We start from the raw sequence: 25,043 nt of genomic DNA, 5'->3' as shown, positions 1-25,043 counted from the left end.
ATTCCCAAATATCAAAATAAAGCTTGATACAGTTTACAACTCCATTCACTATATATTGAAGTATGTTTTCATGTAACTATTTCTGCAAGTATTTCAAGCTAATTTCATAAGAAGATTTGTATGACTGTAAACAGATGAGATTATCAGTTACAGGACTAAATAATATTGAGGTAATTACAAAAACACACACATTAGGATGTTGATACTTACAGAATGTAAGTTATTACACCAATGCTCCTGCAAAGAAATATGGGAGAAGGAGAAATGTATTTTTCAGTGCTAAAAGCCTCCTATGTAAATTACAAACAAATGCCAGAAAAAATTGAGAACTTACCACATATCTGCCTCAAGACCAAGTGGTTCATAGTTTACTATTTCAGGAGCTAAGAAATAAAGTATTTGTTAGTTTTTTAAAAAACAACAATAGCCATAAATAATAGAGTTTGATATGTATATTTGTTCTGTATGGCAGCTGAAATATTCATAGATACATTATATTAGCTATAAACATTACATAAAATCTAATTTCCACTTTCTAGAAAGAGTGAGGGAAAATGCACTGGACAGCTGGAACAATTTATATTAATTTTAAGAAAGTACATTAATTATTTAAAATCTCTGTTTGCAGAATGCATTTGTTCAATATATCCTGATGGAAACTTTAACAACTGTTCAATTGAAATTTGCCATAAATCTGTACATTTACTCTCAAATGTCACATTTCTATTGATTAGGTGGGAGGTAGTCAAAACTAGATCCACTTTAGCTCTATTTGGACATGCCATTAAGGCTCCAATTTTATAAATACATGCTTGCCAGAGAGGAAACCTAACTGAATTCAGCAGGACTGAATCTTACAAACTGCGAATAGGCAATTCTTGAGAATCATAAGTCAATACAGACTATACATTGAAAATCTACAATAAATATTCTCCTAAATGCTTGCTATACAGTACTGTTATTTTGCTTATATTGTTTACCTGATGTTCTTGGGATGTGTATGTATGAAATCAGATTTCAATTTATTATTTTAATTTCTTGTGTGTAATAATTATTGTTTCTTCTTATTAAAACATATAGAAAAACTACAGGTAGTCCTCGACTAGTGACAATTAGGAATCTTGATCATTAAGCAAAGCTCTGCCAGTTGTGGTCATTAAGCAATTGTGCATGTTAAATGGAATGTGAAAGTGCCTCGGAGGGTGCAGGAGGTTCTGGAGGCTTCAGCCTGGTCCCCAGCCCACCAGGCAAATAGAAGCCTGCTGCAGGCCAGGCCAGCTGCTGCTACCTTCACACTCTGGGCAGGTAACAACATCTTGCAACCTTTGCCGGTTTCTATTTAGGTGGTACTTTCCTTTTTTGCTTATGCTGTACTAAAATAAGTACAGAAATCTGTCAACCTTTCTGAAAATATATTTATGCATTGTTTCTTTTTGCTTGTAGGTACTGTAATATAAGAACATACTACATTGTCATTTCAACTTATTAAAAAAGTCAAGATTATTTTAGAAATATTTATGGCCACTTAGTGGCTTATTGTCAGTAGATAATAAGTTAAAATTGCATATTGCCTCCACTTCTTTCTGCTTTTGCTTAATACTAATTTATATTTGTACTTAAAAATACCCAGACATTTTTATTTAGCTCTCTTTCATTTCACCTTACTTCAATTCTTGGATTTTTTAATTTTAAGTTGTTAATTGTTTTCAGCTTTTTAAAAAATGGTATCAATTCTTTATTTTCTTTTTTCATCCTTCCTTCCTTAAATGTATAATAGATATATCAAGTTTTTCTTACTCAGCTATATTTCCTCCTCAAAATCATAAACTTTCCTGCTGTTAGTCTATAGTCCTTTTTTTAAATGATTCACATTCGAATCATTCAAATGATTTCAAATGATAAATTTAGTAGAGATTTATATTCCAGAAGTTCCTCAAAGCAGATGAAACATACCCAGTTCCATTTAAAAAGTTTCAAACCTACTGAACAGCTAGAGAGAAAAAACAAACAGGCAAAACAAGACAAACACCTTTTCACAACTGACACTTTTAAATACACAATAGGCACAGCACTCCATAAGACAATACCTGGGGCAACACCCAAAATTAAATTTCATTTATTCATTCATATAATTAAAATGAAATATAGTTAACAGAATTTATCCTTAGTCACATATTAATCCCTTTCTTATCATAAATTAGTGAATAATTTGATACCTAAATTAATTAAATACTATCTTCCAAAAATCTCTAGCAATAGCACCAAAAGCTTTCATGCTTAATATAAAAAAGCTACTATCATAATAGCCAATATTATTTATCTTATTTATTTAAATATGCTGCCACATCCATTTTGTGGTTCTTGGTAAGTGACAACAACTAAAATTAAATTTATGTCATCCTGAATCATGAACAAAAATCTAAACTGAGTAAATATATTTGTTTTAAATTCCCTCTTTAAACTACTAGATTCTACAATGGAAAAAGCAGAGCAAACTGGCATTGTGGTTATGGACAGGCCTACATTTCATACTGCAGCTTTTTAGGACAGGACATGCTTTCCTGGCTCTTAAGAAAGTAAGAAAAGTACAAGATGAAACAGAATGACAAATCTACAAAGAAGATGCCACTTATTTCCTCCCTTCTGACATCAGAAGTTGTGGAGTATATAACAAGGCCTTCAATATTAGGTTTAGTTGCTGAACAGCTGGTTTTTAAATTCCTAGGCCACACATGTCAAAGCAATTTCTTTAGTTAAGTCCATGTATAAACTTGTAATAAGTAAGCTATTTTATTATCATCATAAATATGTGTAGGGAATTGATATTCAATTATTAAACTAGAATTCTGGGAATTGAAGTCCACAAGTCTTAAAGCTGTCAAGTTTGAAGACCCCTTGTAGAGAGTAACTAGCTATGTTCTGTTTCTCTAAAAAGGAATGCAACTAGTACATCAGCAAAAGCTTGCAAAATATGCTACATGCTCTTTATTTCAGTTGAAAGTTCAGCACCTGATTAAATCTATCCAAAACAGAAGAAATATCATTTCCCCAAACTGATAAATCATTAATCAACAGGAGTTTTATTTGTATGGAATTACTCTTATCCAAATTGTTACTTATTCCGGATACAGATTATAAGGATAAATGTAAAGAAGAAACATAATGGAGTATAATCAGTTCATACTTAAAATCAAACTCTGGGTTCCCTGATGATGTATCTCAGGAAATATACTACTGTGGTGATGTTGAACAGCAAGGAATTATTTATCAGATTTTATGGGATCTATAGCATAATTCTTGTAGTGCTACACACCATCTTCAATACAGTACTACAGAGGTCCCCAAACTTGGCAACTTTAAGACTTGTGGACTTCAATTCCAAGAATTCCTCAGCCAGCAGAGTTGGGAGTTGGGAGTTGGAAGTCCACAAGTCTTAAAGCTGCCAAGTTTGGGGACCCCTGCAGTACCATATCTAATGCTAAAGACTAAGACAATGAATTTCTACTTGGAAATGTTCTTAAGAAAGGCCCCCCACAATCTCGCACTCTGTGTCAAACAGTGGTAAAATAGCTACTCTGGAAAGGATATTTGCTTCTCCTCAACAAATGAAGTTTGATAACATTAATTCTATTATCTTCCTCAGTCATATATGGCAGATAGTTAGAATAAGAGTCTAAGGAGATGTTGGGAATCAGGAGGTAAGTAATTCATCCAGTAGCCAAATAGGTTTTTTAAGTGAAAAAATGATTTTCATAAACTAATGGAGCTGGTCCTTTTGGGGGGCATTTTTCCCTTTTAAATGTAGGTATCTGTACAACAAGAAAGGCTAATACTGTTGTATAAAATTCAGACTGCAAAAATATATATGCACATACAATGTCTACAAGAAATTACCCATATACCTATACTGCTACATGCACTGAAAAGAAGCTGAACTGTGTCTCCAATCACCCATTTTTAATCTCAGTACAGAAAGCAAAAGACAAAAACAGGACTAAATTAACCAAAGATGTCATTAGGTGGACTATCAAGAACATGTCTGCTTAAAACTATCAGACAAATTTTAATAGTAGCAAAATAATGAAATGTAATCCTTACCAACAAATTCAGGTGTCCCAAAAATATTCTTAAACTCATTGCTGAAATCTATCTTATGTGCTAAGCCAAAGTCAATGATCTTGATGTGTGGTTTTGGTACATTTCTATCCAGCAGCATTATGTTTTCAGGCTTCAAGGAAAAATATTGATTGTACATGAGCAATTCCAAACCACAGTCATACTTTATTAAAAAAACAACAACAGATAAATTCTTATGGGTAAATGTAGTCCTTTCTTGACAAGAGGTGTCTGCAGGATTGAGGCTTTCATCAAAATGACAATAGTAGTATTGCACTGTTGTGATGCAACTTTTATCTCGAGTAGACTTTGTAACATTGTACATAGAAAAATGATAAGTAAGCATTTCAGCATTTATCCCATCTTGATCACACCCGTGGCCTGGATTTTTTTAATCTGCCCCTGGATTTTTTAATCTCCAATAAAATAAGTTGGAAAACTACCAATATACAACTATACGCATACATATGAGAGTTTCCCAATGTATACTGTGTACAGAATATCCATAAAGATATGACTCATGAAATGTAATCAGTAATCTATTATATCCTACTTTATTCTAATATTCCGTTACAATCTACATATAACTACATATATTACAGTCTTGGCATATAAAGGACCTTTAAAATATCTTTTGTTTTCCTGAACAAAACTTTATATTAGCATTTATTCTGGATACCCAAATTGTAAGGGGTATTTCATGTAGCATTTCCATTGTTCAATGTACCTTAAGATCAAAATGTGCAATTTGCAGAGAGTGCAGATACTTAACACCATTAAGAATTTGCTTGAGAAATTCTGTGGCCTCTTCTTCAGTCAAAGATTCCTTTTCAGCTAAAAAATCAAAGAGTTCCCCTCCTGCAACGCTGTAAAAAAATAGGAGCTTTAATTATGACTTGAACACTTTTCATTTAAAAGAAAAACCAAACCTGAAGGATTCTATACACTTTATGAAGAAAAATATCAACTCTTAAAAGCTTTAAGATTATGAATAGATTTTGAAAACTATTAAAATGTTTAATGAAAGTTGCCAAGTATTAAATAAAGATTTATAAAGTTTTTTAGCTTTTAAAAATCTTCACCTCAGAAATATTCTCTTGGTTAAATATTTTAAGGTTTTTTTCATGTTACTTTATTTTAGCAATCATGTTTTAAATTTAATTTACCAAAATCACTTTTAAACAACAGAAAAAAGCAGAACTGGCAAATCTTTGGAAAGAGAAACAGCAATGCCATATGTTAAAAATAAACATTAGTTTAAAAAAATAGAGTGTTAAGCCTTAGCCAGCATGAAAAATATCTACTTTATAGCACATTTTTCTGATTGATCCAGACAAATTACTTGTGTGTCCAATAACACTTGGCCAATAAAATAATTCTAATTCTAATTGATATTTCTCCATTCTATCAGTTGTTCTCAAGTTAGCAATGAAATACTGCATAAGGTCTCTCTTTTTACCATCATCCTAGACCAGGGGTTCCCCTGGGGGTGCGAGACGATATTCCAGGGGGTGCGAGAAAAGTCCAGGTAAATAATAGGATATAGGCTATATGTTGGCATTTTTATTTATTATGCAATGGCTTAACTTTGTTTTCATTTTAGAGTTAAGTATCATTATTTAGTGGCCGTCACATACATAGCTGAAAAGATTCAATCCTACCATATATTTAACGCATTCAGTAGTTCCTAAAGTCTAAATTTCAGGGGGTGCGAGGTTTGAGTGAAATTTCTTTAGGGGTGTGGGGCGAAAAAAAGGCTGGGAACCACTGTTCTAGACAAAGGATGCAACTTTTTAAGGGGACCAACTGAGTACTTCCTGAATGGATGTCATGCTAAAGACTACAATCCAAACAACAGGCAGAAATGCAACAGGCAAATGAACTCTGATTTAATTAAAATATCAACTATACTAATACTTAATATTAATGTATTATTAAAATTACACTAAGTTAATTAAATATAGTTAATAGGTCAATTTCTTATATACTTTGATGAGTCTCTCTCTTAAATTAAAAAAACAACAACACAATTTGTTGACCCAGCTTTTGTTGTATGCTATCATGGGCTGTAGATCTGTGTAGTTGTCTTAGCATATGAATGTTGGAAGTACTGGCTGGAATGTTATTATATGTTCTTAATAAATGAGGAAGCTTATATGGAAATAGGTTTGTGCAGTAGTCCCAGAACATTTGGGCTTTAAAGACAAATACCAGTATTTTGAATTGTGCCTGAAAATAACTGTAGATTGGTCAGACTTACATAAAATAAGCACAGTATGTTCTCCGTGATCAGTTAACAATCTGGCTGTTTCATGCTGAACAATTGGAATGTTCAGTTTTCAAAAGCAGTTGCACAAAAAACATCATGTAATTCAATCTGGAAACAACCATGTATGTATGACAAAGTCCAAATTCCCATTTCTACTTATTGTAGCCACTAAATCTAGTCCAGACCCTTCACAGGGACAACCATTTTATAGATACCATCCTGTTTTAAAAGCTCTAATCAGATGCTTCTGACTTCTGCTTTGGGAAGATTTTCTTAGCTAAGAAGCATTCACATTATACAGATACCACGTTTTATCTTGTGACACAAAAACCCACCAATTCTAAACAATTGATGATACAAAGAATATGGTATCAGCAACCACTATTCAATGTGCAATATAACCTATTCAATTAACGCTTCAAAGTATATTTATGATTGTATTTTTTCTGTAACAATTGATTATATCCCTGGAATTGTTAAGACTCAAATATGAAAACATATGCAAGTGTCTCAAACAACATGTTCTGTGCTCAAAAAAAATGTGATCAGCTCCACTTTGTACAAGGCTTTTCCCTCAGCTTATTATAACTTTATATTTTCTATTCTGCCAATATTTGCAATAGAGTTTACAGATTTAAAGAGAAATTTTACACAAATTATCCAGTGATGGGCCACAGCAGGACAGACACAACATCCTGAGCTTCGAATGCTATACTATAGATATATTACCACCCCACCACCACCAATAATAGCAATATGTTATTGAACATAAAAGGAGGAGCTATTTTAGGTTATAGCATCTGTCTTACTCAAGCTCCATTGTAAATGTAAGTACTTTTCTTTTACTATAAATGAAAAATAAATGAACCACTGTATTGATAGTGATTATCTATACATCAAAGCAAGAATCCATTCAATACAAGTTTTGAAACCATTCATGGCTTCAAATTTCTAACATTTTTATCAATATAAATGTTTTGCCCAGCACATGTAATCTGTGTTCTGAGTAAAGAAATGTATTTTAGAATTTGTATCAATGAATAGAGGGTACTTAAAAGAAATTATTTATAGTGATTGTTAAAAGGCGAATAATGTAGCATATTTTAGTATTATGATTAAGACATCCAGAGCATAACACTTTGAAGTTATTAAATTCTTATGGTTTACATGTATTACACGCAAAAAGCTTTTTTTAAAGAAAGCAATTTAAATGTCTTTATTTTATAGCAAAGGCTCAAAGTACTTATTATGTTTTTATATCAATAAAACAAAGAAGGCCCATAGCAAGTTTACATGAAATTCCAATAGGGTTTTGATCTTTAAATTAAAGAGCTCACATAAATAAAGGCAGTTAAATAAAAGCAGCTAAAGAAAACAAGAAGATGCTTTCTTTCTTTGAGAAGAAAAGTAGATTACATTATACCAGAAAATAATTCTTTTTTTTTTTAGCAAGCAAACTGTTACCCAAGCTATGGGATTACAAACTATATCCCACAAGATATAATTATAGGTCTTAAGCATTTAATGTGAAACAGATTAGCTTAGAAAAACAGCATTATCTTTCTTAATGAATTAGCACCAACATACTTATATGCTTTTATTAATGAACCAATTAAATAATTAAGGCACTATCTAAGGACATTGTCTATGGAGATTTTTAATCCCAACGGTTTTAAAAAATTAAAAGGACTTTCATTGAAAGTAGTCAGAAAAATCAGCAATGTTAACAAAGATTAGATTAACATGATAGATTTTCATATTAGCAAATCAGCTCATTGTATAATTTATTCATAGAAAAGATTTAAATTTGCTAGCCTTCTTTTTGCTTGATAAATGTTAAAAACCTTTTCTTGCTTGGTAAAGTATTAAAACACGATATAGGAATCTTCTATCTATTGGATGTAAGGACATTATAGATGACAATTTCATCATTTATAAAAGACATATGCTTTATCAACTACATGTTCACCATTTAAATGGACTCTAGAGAACAATCTGAAAGTGTTGCTTGAAGGTGCAAATCTATTCTCCACACAAGAAAAAAAGAGGATTAATTCCCAACCAAGAAAGCTCTCTGACTGGCAAAATACCTTCTTATCACTGGAGGTCTAATGGAGGGAAAGATTTAAAATCCCACAAAAATACAATAATGTTACTGTAAGCCTGGATACTATCTTGGATATGAAGAGCTTGTTTTTCATATCTACTATAAAACCAATCTTGAATTGCTATCCTTTATTTATAAATAGCTAGGATTTGATTTTTCTATTTTAAAGTAGACAACTCGTGCCCTACTGGGTCATCATTTCTTTATCTGAACAGAGAAACAACATGACCAGGAGTCAGCGTTGGGCAGAGGTGGGCAACTATAGCCCCTTTATGACTTGTGGACTTCAACTCCCAAAATTCCTGAGCTAGCATGTCTTGCTCAGGAATTCTGGGAGTTGAAGTCCATAATTCATAAAAGGGCCATAGTTGCCCACCCCTGGCGTTGGGAATGACAATGATTTCTGATTTCCTGCCAACTTCCCCCTTCAGTTTCCTTAAGCCTGCCTCCCTCCCTCCCAGAAAGAAAACATGATAAATCATCCAGGATTCAACCTTAAAAAGAGAATGAGAAGGAACTAAAAGCAAAACTCCTGCCTGGATTAGCATTTGGAATGCCATTTCTAAATATCTATGTTAAGTGGAGAATGTTCTTTCAACTGCAGACAAATCTTCTGAAATTAAGTGAGTAGGCAAGATTTATAATAACTAACAACTAATACAGAAAGAACATACAACTTAATGTTAGAAATATCCTAAAAAAACCCAAAACATTATCAACCGAAATTTTCCAGAATTATTTTTTTATTTAAACATATAGCCACCCATTTTATATGAAACTCTGGGTGGCTCCTAATCAGCAATTAAAACAATAATAATGAAACAGCGTAATACATAAATATATGTAAAACATCAATATTAAAAACCTGGTAGTCAAACATCTGACAGATTCTCCGTCATAAAAATCATCTTATTTCCGATGATATACCCTACTACAGGTGTGAATATTCTGACTGTATGCTTTATTTAATTTATACAAAATTTCAAAGAAAATTTAAAAAGAGAAACAAGTTCTCACATTTTATAGCATTTCCATAGCAGTACACATATCCTTTAGTGACAATTCCATTCATTTACTTCAAATATATCTGTCACTTGTTTGTATGACTGTATGCTTTAAATGCACTGGAATTTTTTCATGTAATGTTAATTCATTTGTTCTTCAATCTTTAAAAAAGTGATACGACATTTTCTAGCTTGTTCATAACTGCTGAGAATTAGCCAATAATTGCAAGAACATTCGTTAGTGGGAACAAATGTTGAAGTTAAAAATTTTCTATTCTACTCTAGAACTGTATAGATCATTCGATTAAGTGCTCTAAAGCTTGGCAGGTTCTCAAAGCCAACATAGCAAGCTTCAAGTGGCTATGGCAGCTTCAAGGAACAGATCCAGCAGGGTGCTTCATTTATAAGCAATGCTTCCCTGGAAGATTTGCACAAGCCTACTCTATTAATTGATATTCTTTAATAGAATTGTTTTTTGTTTATTAGAACACCACATACTGCTAAGTATGGGTAACTTGAGCCCACAGTCTTATACTGTTGTATCATATGATAACAGAACTGTTATAGTTCTGAGAATTATAGCTTTATGTTTCTAGCAGGTTTTGAAAAAGAAAATTGACGAGGCACATTTCCAACATATATGTCAGAAATGAACAAGTTGCTTCCTTATGCCATTCAGACCTTAAGAATATCTGGCTCTCTTATTTTGTTCAGATAGGCTTTTATAGTTCAGTGAATGAACAAAAAGCACAAGGGAATACTGTGGAAAAAAAACTGGTCTCATATTTGTGAAAATGAAAAATATGTCACTGAGTCTGTTGCTTTCAGGCTGTTCTACCAAGAATAGCATTCTAAACTAACCTGACATTTTGCTCTTGGAGAAGGAATTACAACGGGGGTGAAGAAAGTAGAAGCAGTTGACACTAAGAAAGAGGAAAAGTTAGAGTGGAAGAAGGGATTTGGAAGAATCAAGGTGGAAGGGAAATAAAACAGGCTGTGGCCATAGCTCAAGTTTCTTGTGCTGAGAAAAAGAAAGCACAAAAATAAATTACAGCCTGAAAACAATTTGTGGCATTTTAAAAGATGCCAATTTAAGGCAAGGAACATTGCTTCCAGCCTTGCTTTGGTAGAATGAGAACAGTGATTTTCAAAATAAAACCCAGATTTCAGGAATTATGCAAAAGAAAGCAAATCCACCGGTTTATTTGATACATAGATTCCTTGCCTTGGATTAACAACTCCAGCTATACTAAACCTAGAAAATTCTACTCCTGCTATTCCACAAAAGCATGTACTGATATTTTTGTCTGCAGACAAAAGCCCCTATATTAACTGTTAACAAAAATTATTGGTCTTTAAATATAGCAAACCATTTACAAAATCAGTTGGTCCCCATCTGCTTATACCAACTATTCTCCTCAAAACATACTTCTCTAAAAGAGACGTTCCATTCCCTTTCATATACAGGTGAGAAAGAAATAAGAATAACAAGCAGGGAAAGGAAGAAAACAGAAGTGATGGCGGGAGGGTGGGGGAAAGAAATGAGAGGACAAAACTGGATACTAATGAGAGGGGAAAGGCAGGTGGATCAAAAAAGAGAGAGGCATTATAAAAGTTAAAATTCAATAAACTCAGCTCTTTCCAAACAGATAATCTTCAGAATTAATTTTCAAAGGTACTCATACTTTGCAGCACACGAAGACAACGATCCCTGCTAAACATGCCTTTATTTTCAACTGCTTATTCGATTCTTATGAGCAAATATAGAATGACCCTCCCAATGCAAAGATAATTACTTGGCGGGGGGTAGAGGAGAGGGGATAATCCTCATTTTCAAAATGGATACAAAAGCTTCATTTCCAAAATGGACATTTTAAACAACTTAAAAATTACTTACAGTTCCAATATAAGAATTACATCCATTTTACTTTCATAGACATCATGGAGTGTGATCACATTGGGATGCTGGATTTCTTTTAATATGTTTACTTCTCGTTCAATGTCTTCGCGACTCACTCCTCGACGACTGGACTTTGTTCTTCGTTTTTTAATGAATTTTGCAGCATATTGTGCCCCAGTGGTCTTCTCACGGCATTTCCTTACTATTGCAAACTGGCCACTAAAAAGAAGAAGAAGAAAAGAAAGTAGTGCTTTTTCAGGTATAACAATATCTTGGTGGAAATAAGAACTGTTACACAAAAGTACAGGATGTTGTCTTGTGTTGACTTTGGTCTATGGGTGATTTACCATTAGTAAATCCAATGCGGGAAATACAGAAAGGTGAAATATAAATCACATCAATCAATAATGGAGCAAAGCTACATTTTTTTTTTTTGCATTTATCCTGGTCGTTTTAAGCTAAAACTTTTTGCCAACACATCCACATTTTAAATATAGTCAATATTTAATTGCAGTGCAGAGGATAAGAGAAAACACTACAGCTCTACCAAAATAAAAATATGCGAACAGAAAAATATGCTCTTTTTGGAAAGTCTTCCAATTAATTTAAATTTAATCAAAATATATATTTGTATTAGAACTTCTATTATATTATTTCCTTTTCAACTTATTCTCTCATTATCAAAAATACTCACAAAAAGATTAAAATATAAGACATTCCCCACCCCAATTTGACTTTTGCTGTCAGGCTTCACACAGGCAATGTATCTATATTATCTAGAAACTCAATCTTGCATTCGTAACCAGCAAACAACAGAAACTTCAGACTTGACATGATTAAATAAGATGCTTTACTGCAGGCAAGAATAAAGTTACATGCAGTAAATTTGTGTAATGAACAGCTCTTTATATAGGCCAGCCCTAGGGTTAAATCTTCAGTCTTTCCTAGCTTTTGAGACTGGGATAAATCTGCTAAATGTGTGTGTGTATGTGTGTGTGTGTCTGTCTGTCTGTCTGTCTAATTAGTTCCATCTGACCTCAACACCTGTGATCCCAATCTCTCCATCTGAAACCACATTTCTTTCTATAATTAATTTTTAAAAAGAATTATGATTGTAAACTTTATACTTTATTATAACATTACACCACACAACGTCTACATCCTTTAACAGGCCACTTATAGTCTCCGTATATTCGGCATATGCAGAGCACATCAAGAGAAAGGAAGGGCTGGATGAATCAAAAGTTGGAATTAAGATTGCTGGGAGAAATAACAACCTCAGATATGCAGATGATACCACTTCTAATGGCAGAAAGTGAAGAGGAACTAAAGACCCTCTTGATGCGGGTGACGAAGGAGAGTGCAAAAGTTGGCTTGAAACTCAACATTAAGAAAATTAAGATCATGGCATCCAGCCCTCTCAATTCCTGGCAAATAGATGGGGAAGAATGGAAGTAGTGACAGATTTTATTTTCCTGGGCTCCAAGATCCCCACAGATGGGGACAGCCAATAAATTAAAAGACGCTTGCTCCTGGGGAGGAAAGCTATGGCAAATCTAGACAACATACTAAAAAGTAGACACATCACCTTGCCAACGAAAGTGCGTATAGCCAAGGCTATGGTTTTCCCAGTTGCAATGTGTGGCTGTGAAAGTTGGACCATAAGAAAGGCTGACTGCCAAACAATTGAGGTCTTTGAACTATGGTGCTGGAGAAGACTCCTGCGAGTCCCTTGGACTTCAAGGTGATCAAACTGGTCAGTCCTAGAGGAGATCAACCCTGACTGCTCTTTAGAAGGCCAGATCCTGAAGATGAAACTCAAATACTTTGGCCACCTAATGAGAAGGAAGGACTCACTGGAAAAGAGCCTAATTCTGGAAACGATTGAGGGCAATAGAAGAATGGGATGACAGAGAATGAGGTAGCTAGATGGAGTCACTGAAGCAGTAGGCATGAGCTTAAATGGACTCCAGAAGATGGCAAAGGACAGGAAGGCCGGGAGGAACGTTGTCCATGGGGTCGCGATGGGTTGGACACGACTTCACAACTAACAACAACAACAATAGAAACATTAAAATCATGTCAATCCTGGCAAAACAATTATTTGGTTTTTTTTAAACATGTAAATTTTACAGATCTGCTCAACAGGTTCTCTATTTTTTCTTTTCTTCCTTCATTGGATATGATGATGGTAGGTGGTGTAGGGCAGTTCTCTCTGGTTGTGTGAAATTGAAAAGAAACTGTGACTTTTCACATTGGAGTTGCCAGAGAAAGAAGGATTAAAAACAGAGAAAGAAAACTCACAACAAATTGGGATTAAAAGCCTAAATAAATAAATAACTGAAATGATCAGGGGATTCAGGAAGAATTTTTAGAAGTGGCTCAAAGGATGCAGTTGAAACTGAGAGCCAGGCTGACAAAAAGGTTTTCAAAAATTTTGAAACTGTTTTATACAATGCAAGCTTTTTTCTTGGCCTATACAATTTTTCTCATTTCATGTTGCTTAATTCTACTTAATATCTGTCTACTGGTATCTATCTACTGGTGTCTATCTGCCTATTTACCTATCTATCTATCCATCCATCCATTCAAATGTTAAGCAATAAATAAATAAATAAATCCAAACTAGAAGCAATATTATGAGAATCAACCAAACCACAATTCAATCAAAAATTTGGATTTTATGAAAATATGTGTAAGATCTTTGGAGAATATAAGTGTGGATAACCGAACAAAAGAGCAATAAAAAGAACACATGAAAAAACGTTGGGTATACTTCATTCAGAATTTGGGTAACAATTGCAGTACAGTCAGAAAAGTGGTTAATATGTCAATGTTAGAATTTGGAGGTCAAATAAGTACACCAAAAAACATATCCAGGGAAACATGAATGAAAATTAAAACTTCTTAAATGTGTGTTGACTTTTTGTTTGGAAATAACTTTTCAATTCCCATTTGAGCAAGAAGGGAAAGTTTGTTTGAAAATATAAAACCCCTGCAATGAAAAAAAAAGAATATTTATCAGCTATACTATTTCAGCATTAGTTACAGGATTTCAAGTAGGAACAAATGTATAAGGTATTGCAGTATTCACTTCTAAGAATCACCAATATCCCCAGATATATCATAAAATGGGTGTGTAGGGCATGTCATAGCATCACTTTACTAAGCATGTGCCAAAACTGACACAAATAGAATAAACAATAGAAATTTAAAATCAGTGTAAAACTTGCTGTAGTGTTAAGGAACCATTGATACCAATCAAAAATAATGTGAAGAAAAATAATTAGTTTATATAAAGATCAGGTATATCTGCAAGTCTACTTCTTAATCATGATACTACCCTCAAAGTTAAAACAGTTCTGTTATACTAGTATACCACATCAGAAATTAAAACTGATTTGCAAATCATAGTTTGTGTTATGTTATTGATAACTCAGCTGCTAACCACTGAGAAGTTAGTCAGTTTAGGGACACCTAAACAAACTGTCATAAAATGTAGGTCTAAAAAACTCTGTTTTGAACAGATGGAAAATAAAAACAGACCAGCAATTTTCTCAAAATACAATATGCATACTGATTACTCCCTTCGTGGCTCATTACCAGTGATAAACTTGCAGCATTCCAATGATCATATGAGCCACACTATTATGAATGTACAATCCCAGAAGGATCACCTATGACAGCCATATATGAGAGATCAAATTAAAAATGATCCATTTAAAAATGAGATTACAACCATTTTTTCTCCCAACTATGATTAAGAAATCACTTTTTTTTTTCCTTTTAGCTGCCTGGGACATCATAGAATTACATTTAGAAATACATTTTTAAGGTTCTTGCATGGTTAAACCATCTGTCCAGTGCAAAGTTGTATAGGATATTTTTACAGGTATTGTTCTAAAATCACATTTAGACATTTGAGAGAAAATTATGCAAATTCAAAATGGCTATGATCATGACAGACGTGGTATTCAGCAGGTTCTGACCAGTTCTGGAGAATCAGTAGCAGAAATTTTGAGTAGTTCGGAGAACTGGCAAATACTACCTCTGACTGGAGATTTTACAGTATCCTTCCCCTGCCACGCTCACCAAGCCACACCCACAGAACCAGTAGTAAAAAAGTTTGAATCCCACCACTGGATCATGACCACATGAAAACACTGATTTATCAGAGAGAAAATAGATACAGCCCTCAACATCTTTTTAACCATTTCAGCTTTTAATTCAGTCTTTAAACATTATTTAGAAAAATCTTGTAACTATCAATAAGTTCAAGTAAATTTTTTTCAGATGTCTTCCTTTTTATCTGTTGTAAATGCAATACATATCAATTGGTAAGGTAAACATATACGGGACTGTGGTGGTAATGTAATTATGATCAGCCATATGATGTAGCTTAAATTTGTGATTTGGACAATATGATTAATCTATTGTAAGCAGAGCAAAAAGCCTTTTAAGTTAAAAGTTTATTTGTCCCTCTTTAAAACAAACAAACAAACCCTCCTCCAACTTCCTTACTGAATCTGTATAATACAAAAATTTGCCTGAATTGTTTTACAGACTATCAGCTACAGATATTTCTGTACTTTGAGCTGTATAAATGATATATCACTCCAATAGTAAGGGATGCGTAGACGTGTAATAAACTTTCTATGAGTTAGCATAACATGTTTTTAGAAGGAAATCTCTATTAGGAAGCTTAATAACAAAGAATGATACTAACAACACAAGCAGTTCTGCTACGCAATTCCTATGGATCCAGTATCTCGTTTCACACAGATGCTTCCAGAAATCCCATGAGATAATTATTTCCCTATTATTCAAAGAACTCGGAGAATTTTAATACAGTACTAACTTAATGGTTATGTGCCATTAAATCAGTCAATTCACAATCATCACACAAATAGGCTCTATCCAGGATGTGAAGAATATAATATCATCATTTATTCCAGTTATAAAAATTCAGTCATTAAATAAAAAATATACATTAAGAAAAAATTAAAATAAATTAAACAAATCCACCGACACATATTAATTTATAATTTTGCATAAAAATAGGCTACTATGTCTGATTGTATATTTGCATAGTTGATCAGTTTTTATCACAAGGTGTGATGACTCTAAAAATATAAGCTGAAAGTAAAATATTACTAAGATTTTATCAGGAAGCATATAATACATACAGAATGCTTCCAAAGTTGCTGAGGAAATAATTTTTTAAAATTTAGATTTTAAAATTTCAAGTTACCTGATGTTTTAAAATGACAAAGACATTGAGAAAGAAAAGCAGAAGGAATCTACACATAAATGTTTCCAAATGTGAATTGTAATATAAACTGTCATGCAATAATTTTGACATTAAATGGAAAAGACTATGTCTACTTTCATAAAACAAGTAAGATGTATAGTATTTCAAATGGAAGAAAGCTCTGTTTAAACAGTATCTGCATTTGTTAGAAAAGACATGCTCAAATTGCATTAAAAGGACCTTTATTTCCATTTCTTTTATTATAAAAACCAAGATCTGCTGTGCTCTTTTCTTCCTCTCTTTCTGTCCCTTCCTCCCTTTTTATGTCCTGTTTTTTCCATGTGGAAGCCTCAGGACAAGGATAGTTTTCTATTTCTAGTCTTATAACTCTTTGTTTTTGTCTGAAAAGCAGGGTAAACACACCCACAAATAATAGTCTCCATGGCAAATGTCCTATTTCTAATGCTACTGGAGTATTATGAACAGCTTCAATGAACTGAAGAATATGCTCATAAAAAACTGCAAACAGAACAAAATCCTTGAACATTGGATCTACTGAACTAAATTTAGGATTACTAGATATTTGCCCAGAAAGAATGTCATATATTACACTATATAATTAAAAAGTCATAATACTTTAAACTTGTTTTTTTCAATACCCCGCTTTCCAACCTGTTTCCATACTCATTGAGTCATAATTAGGTGATCCTCTAATTCCCACAAGCAGAAGAGAATTCTGATGAAGATATATGCCAAAATAACAATGCAAAAAACCAAATTTCATCTACTACATATGAATACATTTTATCAGGCCTAGAAGCAACAGAATTCCATTTTTAACCAAGACAGAGAAAACTGTTTTCTTTTGTAGTTAATACTATATATTTGGGTACTAATTATTCTTCCCATGATATAAACACGGTATAATTTATAAAATGAGAGTCAGTTTAGTGTAGTGGTTAAGGCATCAAATTAGAAATTACGAGATCATGAGTTTTAGTCGAGTTTAAGCATAAAACCAGTTAGGTGGCCATTGGCCAGTCATTTTCTCTTAGCTTAAGGGAGGAGGTAATTGATATCTATTTCTGAAAAATCTTGCCAAGAAAATTGCAGGAACTTGTCCGACTTGCCAGGTACTTTCCGAGAGTTGAACATGATTGACTGGAATAACAATAATGCATACATATACACATACATAGAACTTTTTATATCGTCTGCGTGCAAACAGACATAACTACGACATGTTCTGGAATTGGATTTCATAATCATATTGGTCAGGGCTAAAAATTAAAATCAGATATATTTCATATAGCATATGCAATTTATTATTATGGGAAAAAACCAACAGGCAAAAATTGTATCAGATTGTGAGACTTTGAATCAAAATTTGTTAGCACTTCTTTTTAACAGATTAAGTGTAACTAACACATGGCTCACATTTTAATCAGAGAAGCATTTTTTTTTACATTTCTGTATGGCGCCTCGCATTAATATAAAGATTGAGATGAAATATAAGAGGTTATTGAGATAAACAATTAGGAACATTATATGCAACATATTTTTGTTGATGCCCAAATTTACTAACCAAAAAAGTGGAATCACAGCTGACTAAAACTACAAAGCACATTAGATGGAGTAGATGTAGGTAGAAGAAAAAAAATCTGTGATCAGAAGTATGAAATGAAGATAATCCCTTTCAGACATCAATGTAAATACAGAAAAATACAGTTTGAACTTTAATACTACACTAAGTGAAAGCAATATATACCTGTCTATAGTTTTGAAATCAGAGATTTTAGACCATTTGAGAATGTAATACAGGTAGCCCTGGTTGTTTTGTGATCATTCAAAACTATGCTGGACCCCCACAAAAAACTACTTACTGCCAGGTCCTGAAATTACAGTGGCTGCAGTGCCTCCACATCATTCACCCATACAACAAACTGCTAACATACTATGGTGCCCTGCCCTGCCTATTTCCCACCAATCCTGAGTTCCAACAGGCTGTAATTTTGGGACTGGATCATATGTAACTTTTGAGAGATGTGTTGTAATTTCATACAGTCACTAAGTGACCAGTTAGAAGTCAAGGACTACCTGTACTGAAAATGCATGCATGTGAAAATAATGAGAAAAATATACATTGACCTACAATCATTCATTTAGTAATCATGGAAAGTTACAACAGCATTGAAAGAAGGGACTTACAATCGGTTCTTGCATTTATAACCATTGCAGGATTGCCATGGTATGTTTAAAATTCAGGTCCTGGTAACCTACATGTATTTACAATGGTTGCAGTGTTCTGGGGTCATGTGATTGCTACTTGTGCACAGCTGTCTTCTTCACTTAATGACTGATTCACTAAACTTGAGTGATTCACTTAATAACCATGATGAAAAAGTTCATAAAATTGTGTGCGCCTCACTTAAAAACTGCCTTGTTTAGCAACAGAAATTCTGGTCCCAACTGTAGTCATAGGTTGAGGACTATCTGCATTTGTATAGATCAGCAAGTAGAAAATTCTAGATTCTAGAATACACCTGTTCATGGAATAGGAGCTTGTAATTCAAATAGGAATTCATAATCAAATTACAGAATAGACCTTAATTTACAAATTTAATTGAGCCTGGAATTATATTACATTTTTTACATTTTTTACAATTACATTTTTTCTACAAACCATAAATAAACACTGGCTTCTGGGAAAAAGACATTGTAAACTGTGGTCACATGACTGTGAAGCGCTGCAAAAGCCGTAAATGCATGTCAGTTGCCAAGCGCTTAAAATGCACTTGCATTTTAAGTGCTTGGTGGGGCCAAGGCTGTCACAACTATGAATCTGGCTTGTTAAGTAGCCCTGAGGAGGTCCATTGTAACTTCCAAAGGTCACTAAGAACCTTGTATTTGGTATATATGTCCTAAATGAATTTTGCATATTGGGAAGGTAAATTATGTGCTTGTACTACATATTTTAAGACATACTGTCTGGGGCCTAGTGAACAAAAGGGATATTGAATTTTGTGTAATAATAGATATCAAAAGTTTGATTTACTGTACAATTCCTAATAATACGTTTTCTAGTTTCTGGAATCAATGTATCCTGGCAGATTTTTATTAATGTCACATGAAATGGTACCATGCCTTTAATAATTCCCCTTCCTGATTGTTATTTGTTAAAAATGAAAACACAGCAGAAAACCATATAATAAATAAATTATAATAAATAAATTCAGAGTATGAAGTGTGTGGGTATGTAGGGGTGGGAGAGGTGGTTGGGGGAGAGGAAGGATAAATCTTATTAGAAAATAAAATGCACTTTGCTAGTGAGATGAGGATTATGTATGCATTTTTGCTATTTGCCAATAGGGGATACAATTTTTGTTATCCTAACCATACAATAATGAAAGTGGTTCTATGTATAAGGTCATTTTGTGAGTAGTAAGGCAAAATTGCCAAGTGCCCATCATATGATTTGAAGAGTAGAACAAACTTGGAATTTCATACTGTAAATATTTTCCCCAAATTTCATTTATTACTAAACATTCAGTCTTATATTAGAACCAAATTTCTGCTGTTTTAAGGCCAAAAATGAAAAATAGCTGTCAACAACAAATGCTAATATTTAAAACTAGTACCTTTCTACAAAAATTTCTTTTACTGGACTTAATATTATGTACTAGTATTAATATTTAGTATTATGGAGAAGTGGAAGAAAATCAGGAAGTAATCCGCTTTTATTTATTTAGATACCTCTATTTACAACTATTTAATTTATATTCTGCCTTTTCTTATTTTCACAAATAATCCAATGTGTGCAGTGAACACACCTGACACATCTTCCTCGTCCTATTTTCCCCACATGAGATGAGTTGGGCTGTGAAGTGAGATGACCTTGGGCCAATGGGACTTGAAGGTAGTCTTTTGCTTTTTCCATAGAGCTGTCTCGAGCGTCCAGGTTGGGAGGAGCTCCAGTCTCGGCTCTTCCAGGCTGAGCTTGAATTGAGGAACGCCCTCACCATCACGTGGTCCTCGGGCGCTCCCCAGTTTTTGCTCAGCCTCGTGGCTAACAGGCTGTTTTTCCCTTGCTCGGTCGTTCAGCATTCTAGGCCTCTTCTCTCATCGCTTTTCACGTGGATCACCGGCAGGCAGCGCAGGAACTCAGGTTTGAACTCCCCAGGAGTGTTTTTAATATCCGAGCCGTTTCTTTAGGGAGAAAACGCAGCGCTCGAGCGCTCCCCCACTTCGTTTGCCGCCCTAATCGCTCCGCGCGGCCGCTCGTTCTGCCTGCCTCTCCTCGCCTTAGCCGCCCGTTCCCCCGCGAACGCCTTCTAGCCCAGGGTACGCTTCCTGGTTCTCCCAAAGGCTTTAATCTTCCTGGGAGTTTACCGCCGCTGGGGCTGCCTCCGTTACTTGCGGCCTCCATCTTGGGCCCCTGTGGCGTCCGCCATCTTGGGTGTGCCCTGGGCGGCCGCCATCTTGGTGTGCCCTGGGCGCCGCCATCTTGGGTGTGCCCTGGAACGCCGCCATCTTGGGTGTGTCCTGGAACGGCCGCCATCTTGGGTGTGCCCTGGAACGGCTGCCATCTTGGGTGTGCCCTGGAACGGCCGCCATCTTGGGTGTGCCCTGGAACGGCCGCCATCTTGGGAGTGGCCGCATGGCCGTCCGCCATTATTAGAGGCCCTTTTACAGGCCGCAGCCTTAACTGACTATTAGGCAGCCTGGGATTCCCTCGTCTCAGCCTGTCTTTCATTCTACCAACAGGCCTCCTGCAGAAATAGGGCCCGTTGGCCCTGCAGCCTTTTTCCCCAGCAGGCGAAGTAGCAGCTCTGCCCCCCACCCCTTCCCGGTCCGTCCGGCAGGGGTAGCTGCCTGGCGTTCACCTTTCTGGCTGATTGGTCTCTGGGCTAGGCCCTGGTTCGTACCAAACCTCTATTTTAAACAGAAAAAAATTTTTGACTAAAAGTGGGGCGTGGAACGTGCGTTGGGATTCCCGGCCTCCCGTAGGCCGCATCCAGACCTGGTTTCAGCTTACATTATTCCCTTCTGCCTGCGGCCCCAGGGTCATTGGTTTTTATCAGAGGCCTACCAGTAGGCCGCATTGTTTCCCTGACTCCTGGGCAGATCCTGGGACTGCTCAAATACCTTGCAATCCTGCCTAAGTCTCCCCCAACTAAGGAGTTAGTTGCTTGCCATGTCCCTTCCCGGTTCGCCCGGCAGGGACAGCTTGGCGTTTATTCTGGCTGATTGGCCCCGGGCTAGGCCCTACTTCCCAACACGTTACAGAACAATTCTGTGGCCTTGACAAAAAGGGGTGCAATACGAGCACTGGGAGTTCCAGCCTCTGCTTAGGCTGTACCCAGACCCGTTAACCGCCTCGCATTAACCAGAAAATTTTTTTCCTTTTTCTCTCCTCTCCAGATGGCAGACGACAATACCTCTCGTGGCACTTCTCTGAAGGCCAAGGCCAAATCCCACCACCTGCGCAAACAGGCACAGGAACCATCCAAAGCTTCCCAAAGGGATGCCCTCAGGCGACACAGGGCCCTCGAAAGGGAAATTGACAGACGCTCTCAGGAGTCAAGCTCTGTGCCCGGGACCCTTCCGTTCCATCAACCTCCACCCATCCTCCTCTCCCCTCCCCTCCTGCTTCTGCTTCTCCCCACAGCCTGGACAGGCCCCTGAGGTCACCTTGCCCACCACTGCTGTAGAACTGCGCCCGGAGGAGTCTCTCCCCATGGCGGAAATACCCGAAAACCTAATGCAGGCTATGGAGCTGGCCATCCGGCAAAGGGTAGCGCAACAGATGCAGCTGATGGCCGGTCCGGCTCCTCAGCCCGCGGCCCCCGAGGCCCTAGGATCAGCGGCCTCGCATGGTCAGGCAACTCCCAAGAGGACTTAACCTTACCTTTGGAGATGGAGGGAATGGAGGCCCAAGAACCCGGGACCCTTCCCTCTTTGGGGACGAGCAGGACCTTGACATGAGGTCCCTCATAGGCAGTGAACTCTTTTCGGGAACAGGTCCCCTAGAAGGGGACATGTCGGAGGAAGAGGGCCTCCCTCCAGGTCAGCCCGCGTTTCTAGGGCTCTTTAAACCGCACCTATTTAGGTCCCTCCTGTTCAAAGCCAGGACCACCTCGGGCCTGAACCCCCTCCCCACCCAACCCAGCGGCGGCAGGGTTCCTCCCGACTCTCTCTTCTCTCAGCCCGTGGCGGAAACTGAGGTGATCCCTGTCCCGCCCATATTCTCAGACATGGTTTCTAGGCAGCTGGCCTCCTCGGGGCCCCCTCCCCCAACGCCCAGGACAAGCGGTTTTTTAACCTGGAACCGCAGTTCTCCACCTTGCTCGATCCTCCCCGTGGGCGAGCCCCGTGGTAGGCCTGGCTTCCCGCTCTACTCCCAGCGACTCACTCGATGCTCTCCAGCCCGAGGACAAGCGAGCTGAACTGGCCCTGTGCCGCTCACCTCTCTGACGCTTGGGCAGTCAGGGCTTCCACTGCCGCGTCTTTTTCACCAGGTCTTCCATCAAGTGGCTCCAGCAGCTCAAGCAGCATGTTCCCACTGCCAATCTCAGGGCGCACCAGGACATTGCCAAGATCCTGGCCGCGGCCGAGTTTAAGCAGACGCCACCTTCCAGGCGGCAAAGTTCTCCACCAGGGCCATTTCGTCCCAGGTTACCGCCCGCCGTCTACTCTGGCTCCGCCACTGGCAAGCGGACGTTAAAAACAAGACTAAGCTAGCAACAGCCCCCATCTCTGGGGGAAGTTATTTGGACCGGTTCTCGACCCATTCCTGGCCGAGACCCGGAACAAGCAGCAAGTACCTCCCTTCCCTCTCTAGGAGGTCCGACTTCAGAGGCTCCCCCTCTCCTCGCCAGGGTTCTTCCCATTCCTCCTCCTTTGCCAGATACTACCGATCCTCTCCCTATAGATCTCCCTACCGAGCGGAGCCGGATGGGTCCGGAGGTAATTCTTCCAGGAAGCCCTCCCGGGATCCAGGAGAGGTTCGTTCCGTCGTTCTCGATAATGCAGTCGCCCCCAGGCGCTTGTCCTTTAAATAACAAAAAAAAAAAAAAAAGAGAGGAAGGAGTGCGAGAAGGCCTATCTCTACTCCGACCTTTAACCCCTGCTTGCAACAGGCTCCTACTCCAGGAGCACTCTTGTCCTCCTCACCCTGCCCTGGGCAACTGGTCGGCAACACATCTACCCCCATTCAATGCTAGCCGGGGTCCCTTCTTGCGCTCCCGGCCTCACACAGATCTCTGCGCCTCCTCCTTCTCTCTGTCCCAGAGTTCTCCCAGGGAATTCCCAACACGGGTCGATCTTCCCAGTTTCTTGAATCCCGGTCCCAGTGCACACCTGTTGGCCTCTTTGGCGGGACTGCCTCCCGGATAGCTCCGCCTCCTCCTTAGCCCCTTGTTGAGACATTCCAATATCCAGGGTTTTCTCCTGTTGGGCATGCCTTCCAGCGGGTCATCAGGGTTCCAGGAGAGATTCTATACCAGACGGGGCCCCACCCGCAGGACTAGCCAAGCTTTGGTATGTCCCAACCTGGACGCCGAGACAGCTCTATGGAAAAGGGCGTTGGTTCTTACCTGATACGCTTCTTTTCATGGAGCTGTCGAGAGCGCCCAGCCCCACCCGTAGGCCGTCTGGTGGGAAACCTGGCTGTTCGACCGAGCAATCTAATATATTTTTTTCCTGAGTGTGATGAGAACAGGACTTTCCTTCTCGTCTGTGCAAAAACCTGGGGAGCGCCCGAGGACCACGTGACGGTGAGGGGGCGTTCCTCAATTTCAAGCTCAGCCTGGAAGAGCCGAGACTGGAGCTCCTCCCAACCTGGACGCTCTCGACAGCTCCATGAAAAGAAGCGTATCAGGTAAGAACCAACGCCCCTTCTAGACAGATACTTTAATCACTTGACCAAACTGCTTCCGGTTATAGGTAGTCCTTGACTTACAGCCATTCATTCAGCAGCCATTTCAAGTTATAACAATGCTGAACAAAGGAATTATTGACCTATCCCTGAAGTTAAAGCCCTTGCAGCACCCTGGAAATCAAAATTTGGGTGCTCAGTAGCCTACCTTTACTTAAGACTCTATGGACATTTCAACTCCCCCCTCTCCTATCTTCCCACAATTTACACCATTTGGACTCTCTGGCCCATCTATCTAGCCAACCTTTGCCATCTTCTTGTTTCCACTGGTGATCAAGCCTGTCTGCCGCAGCCTTTGGTGAGCTGCTGGCACATGAAGTGTCATGCCCCTGTTGGAGTCTAACTCTGAGGGAGAGAAGAAACAGTGGAAGTGTGGAGGAAACTGGGGAAGGGCAGAGGCCAGCTGGGCAGTCAGAGGAAGACCCAGGCCAAACCCCTCTTCATCCTAGGGCACGCAGGG

The 25,043-nt window shown here is 37.5% G+C and overlaps 1 protein-coding gene across 4 annotated transcripts in view; it reads right to left on the bottom strand.

The window, feature by feature from the left end:
- DAPK1 (death associated protein kinase 1) overlaps positions 1 to 25,043 on the bottom strand; it is a 71,554-nt gene that overhangs the window by 31,550 nt on the left and 14,961 nt on the right. For all 4 annotated transcript variants that reach the window (XM_087926802.1, XM_087926804.1, XM_087926803.1 and 1 more), the window contains exons 3-7: positions 11,394 to 11,615; positions 4,844 to 4,982; positions 4,099 to 4,228; positions 335 to 383; positions 211 to 237 (exon numbers count right to left, since the gene is read on the bottom strand). In XM_087926802.1, the coding sequence (XP_087782928.1) occupies positions 211 to 237; positions 335 to 383; positions 4,099 to 4,228; positions 4,844 to 4,982; positions 11,394 to 11,615 (567 nt within the window). The remainder of the gene's footprint in view (positions 1 to 210; positions 238 to 334; positions 384 to 4,098; positions 4,229 to 4,843; positions 4,983 to 11,393; positions 11,616 to 25,043) is intronic.

Source organism: Pseudonaja textilis, chromosome 2 (assembly GCF_049901715.1).
Source record: "Pseudonaja textilis isolate UNSWEBS1 chromosome 2, rPseTex1.2, whole genome shotgun sequence".
NCBI classification, from domain to species: domain Eukaryota; kingdom Metazoa; phylum Chordata; class Lepidosauria; order Squamata; family Elapidae; genus Pseudonaja; species Pseudonaja textilis.
This window is presented reverse-complemented; position numbering and strand designations above follow the sequence as displayed.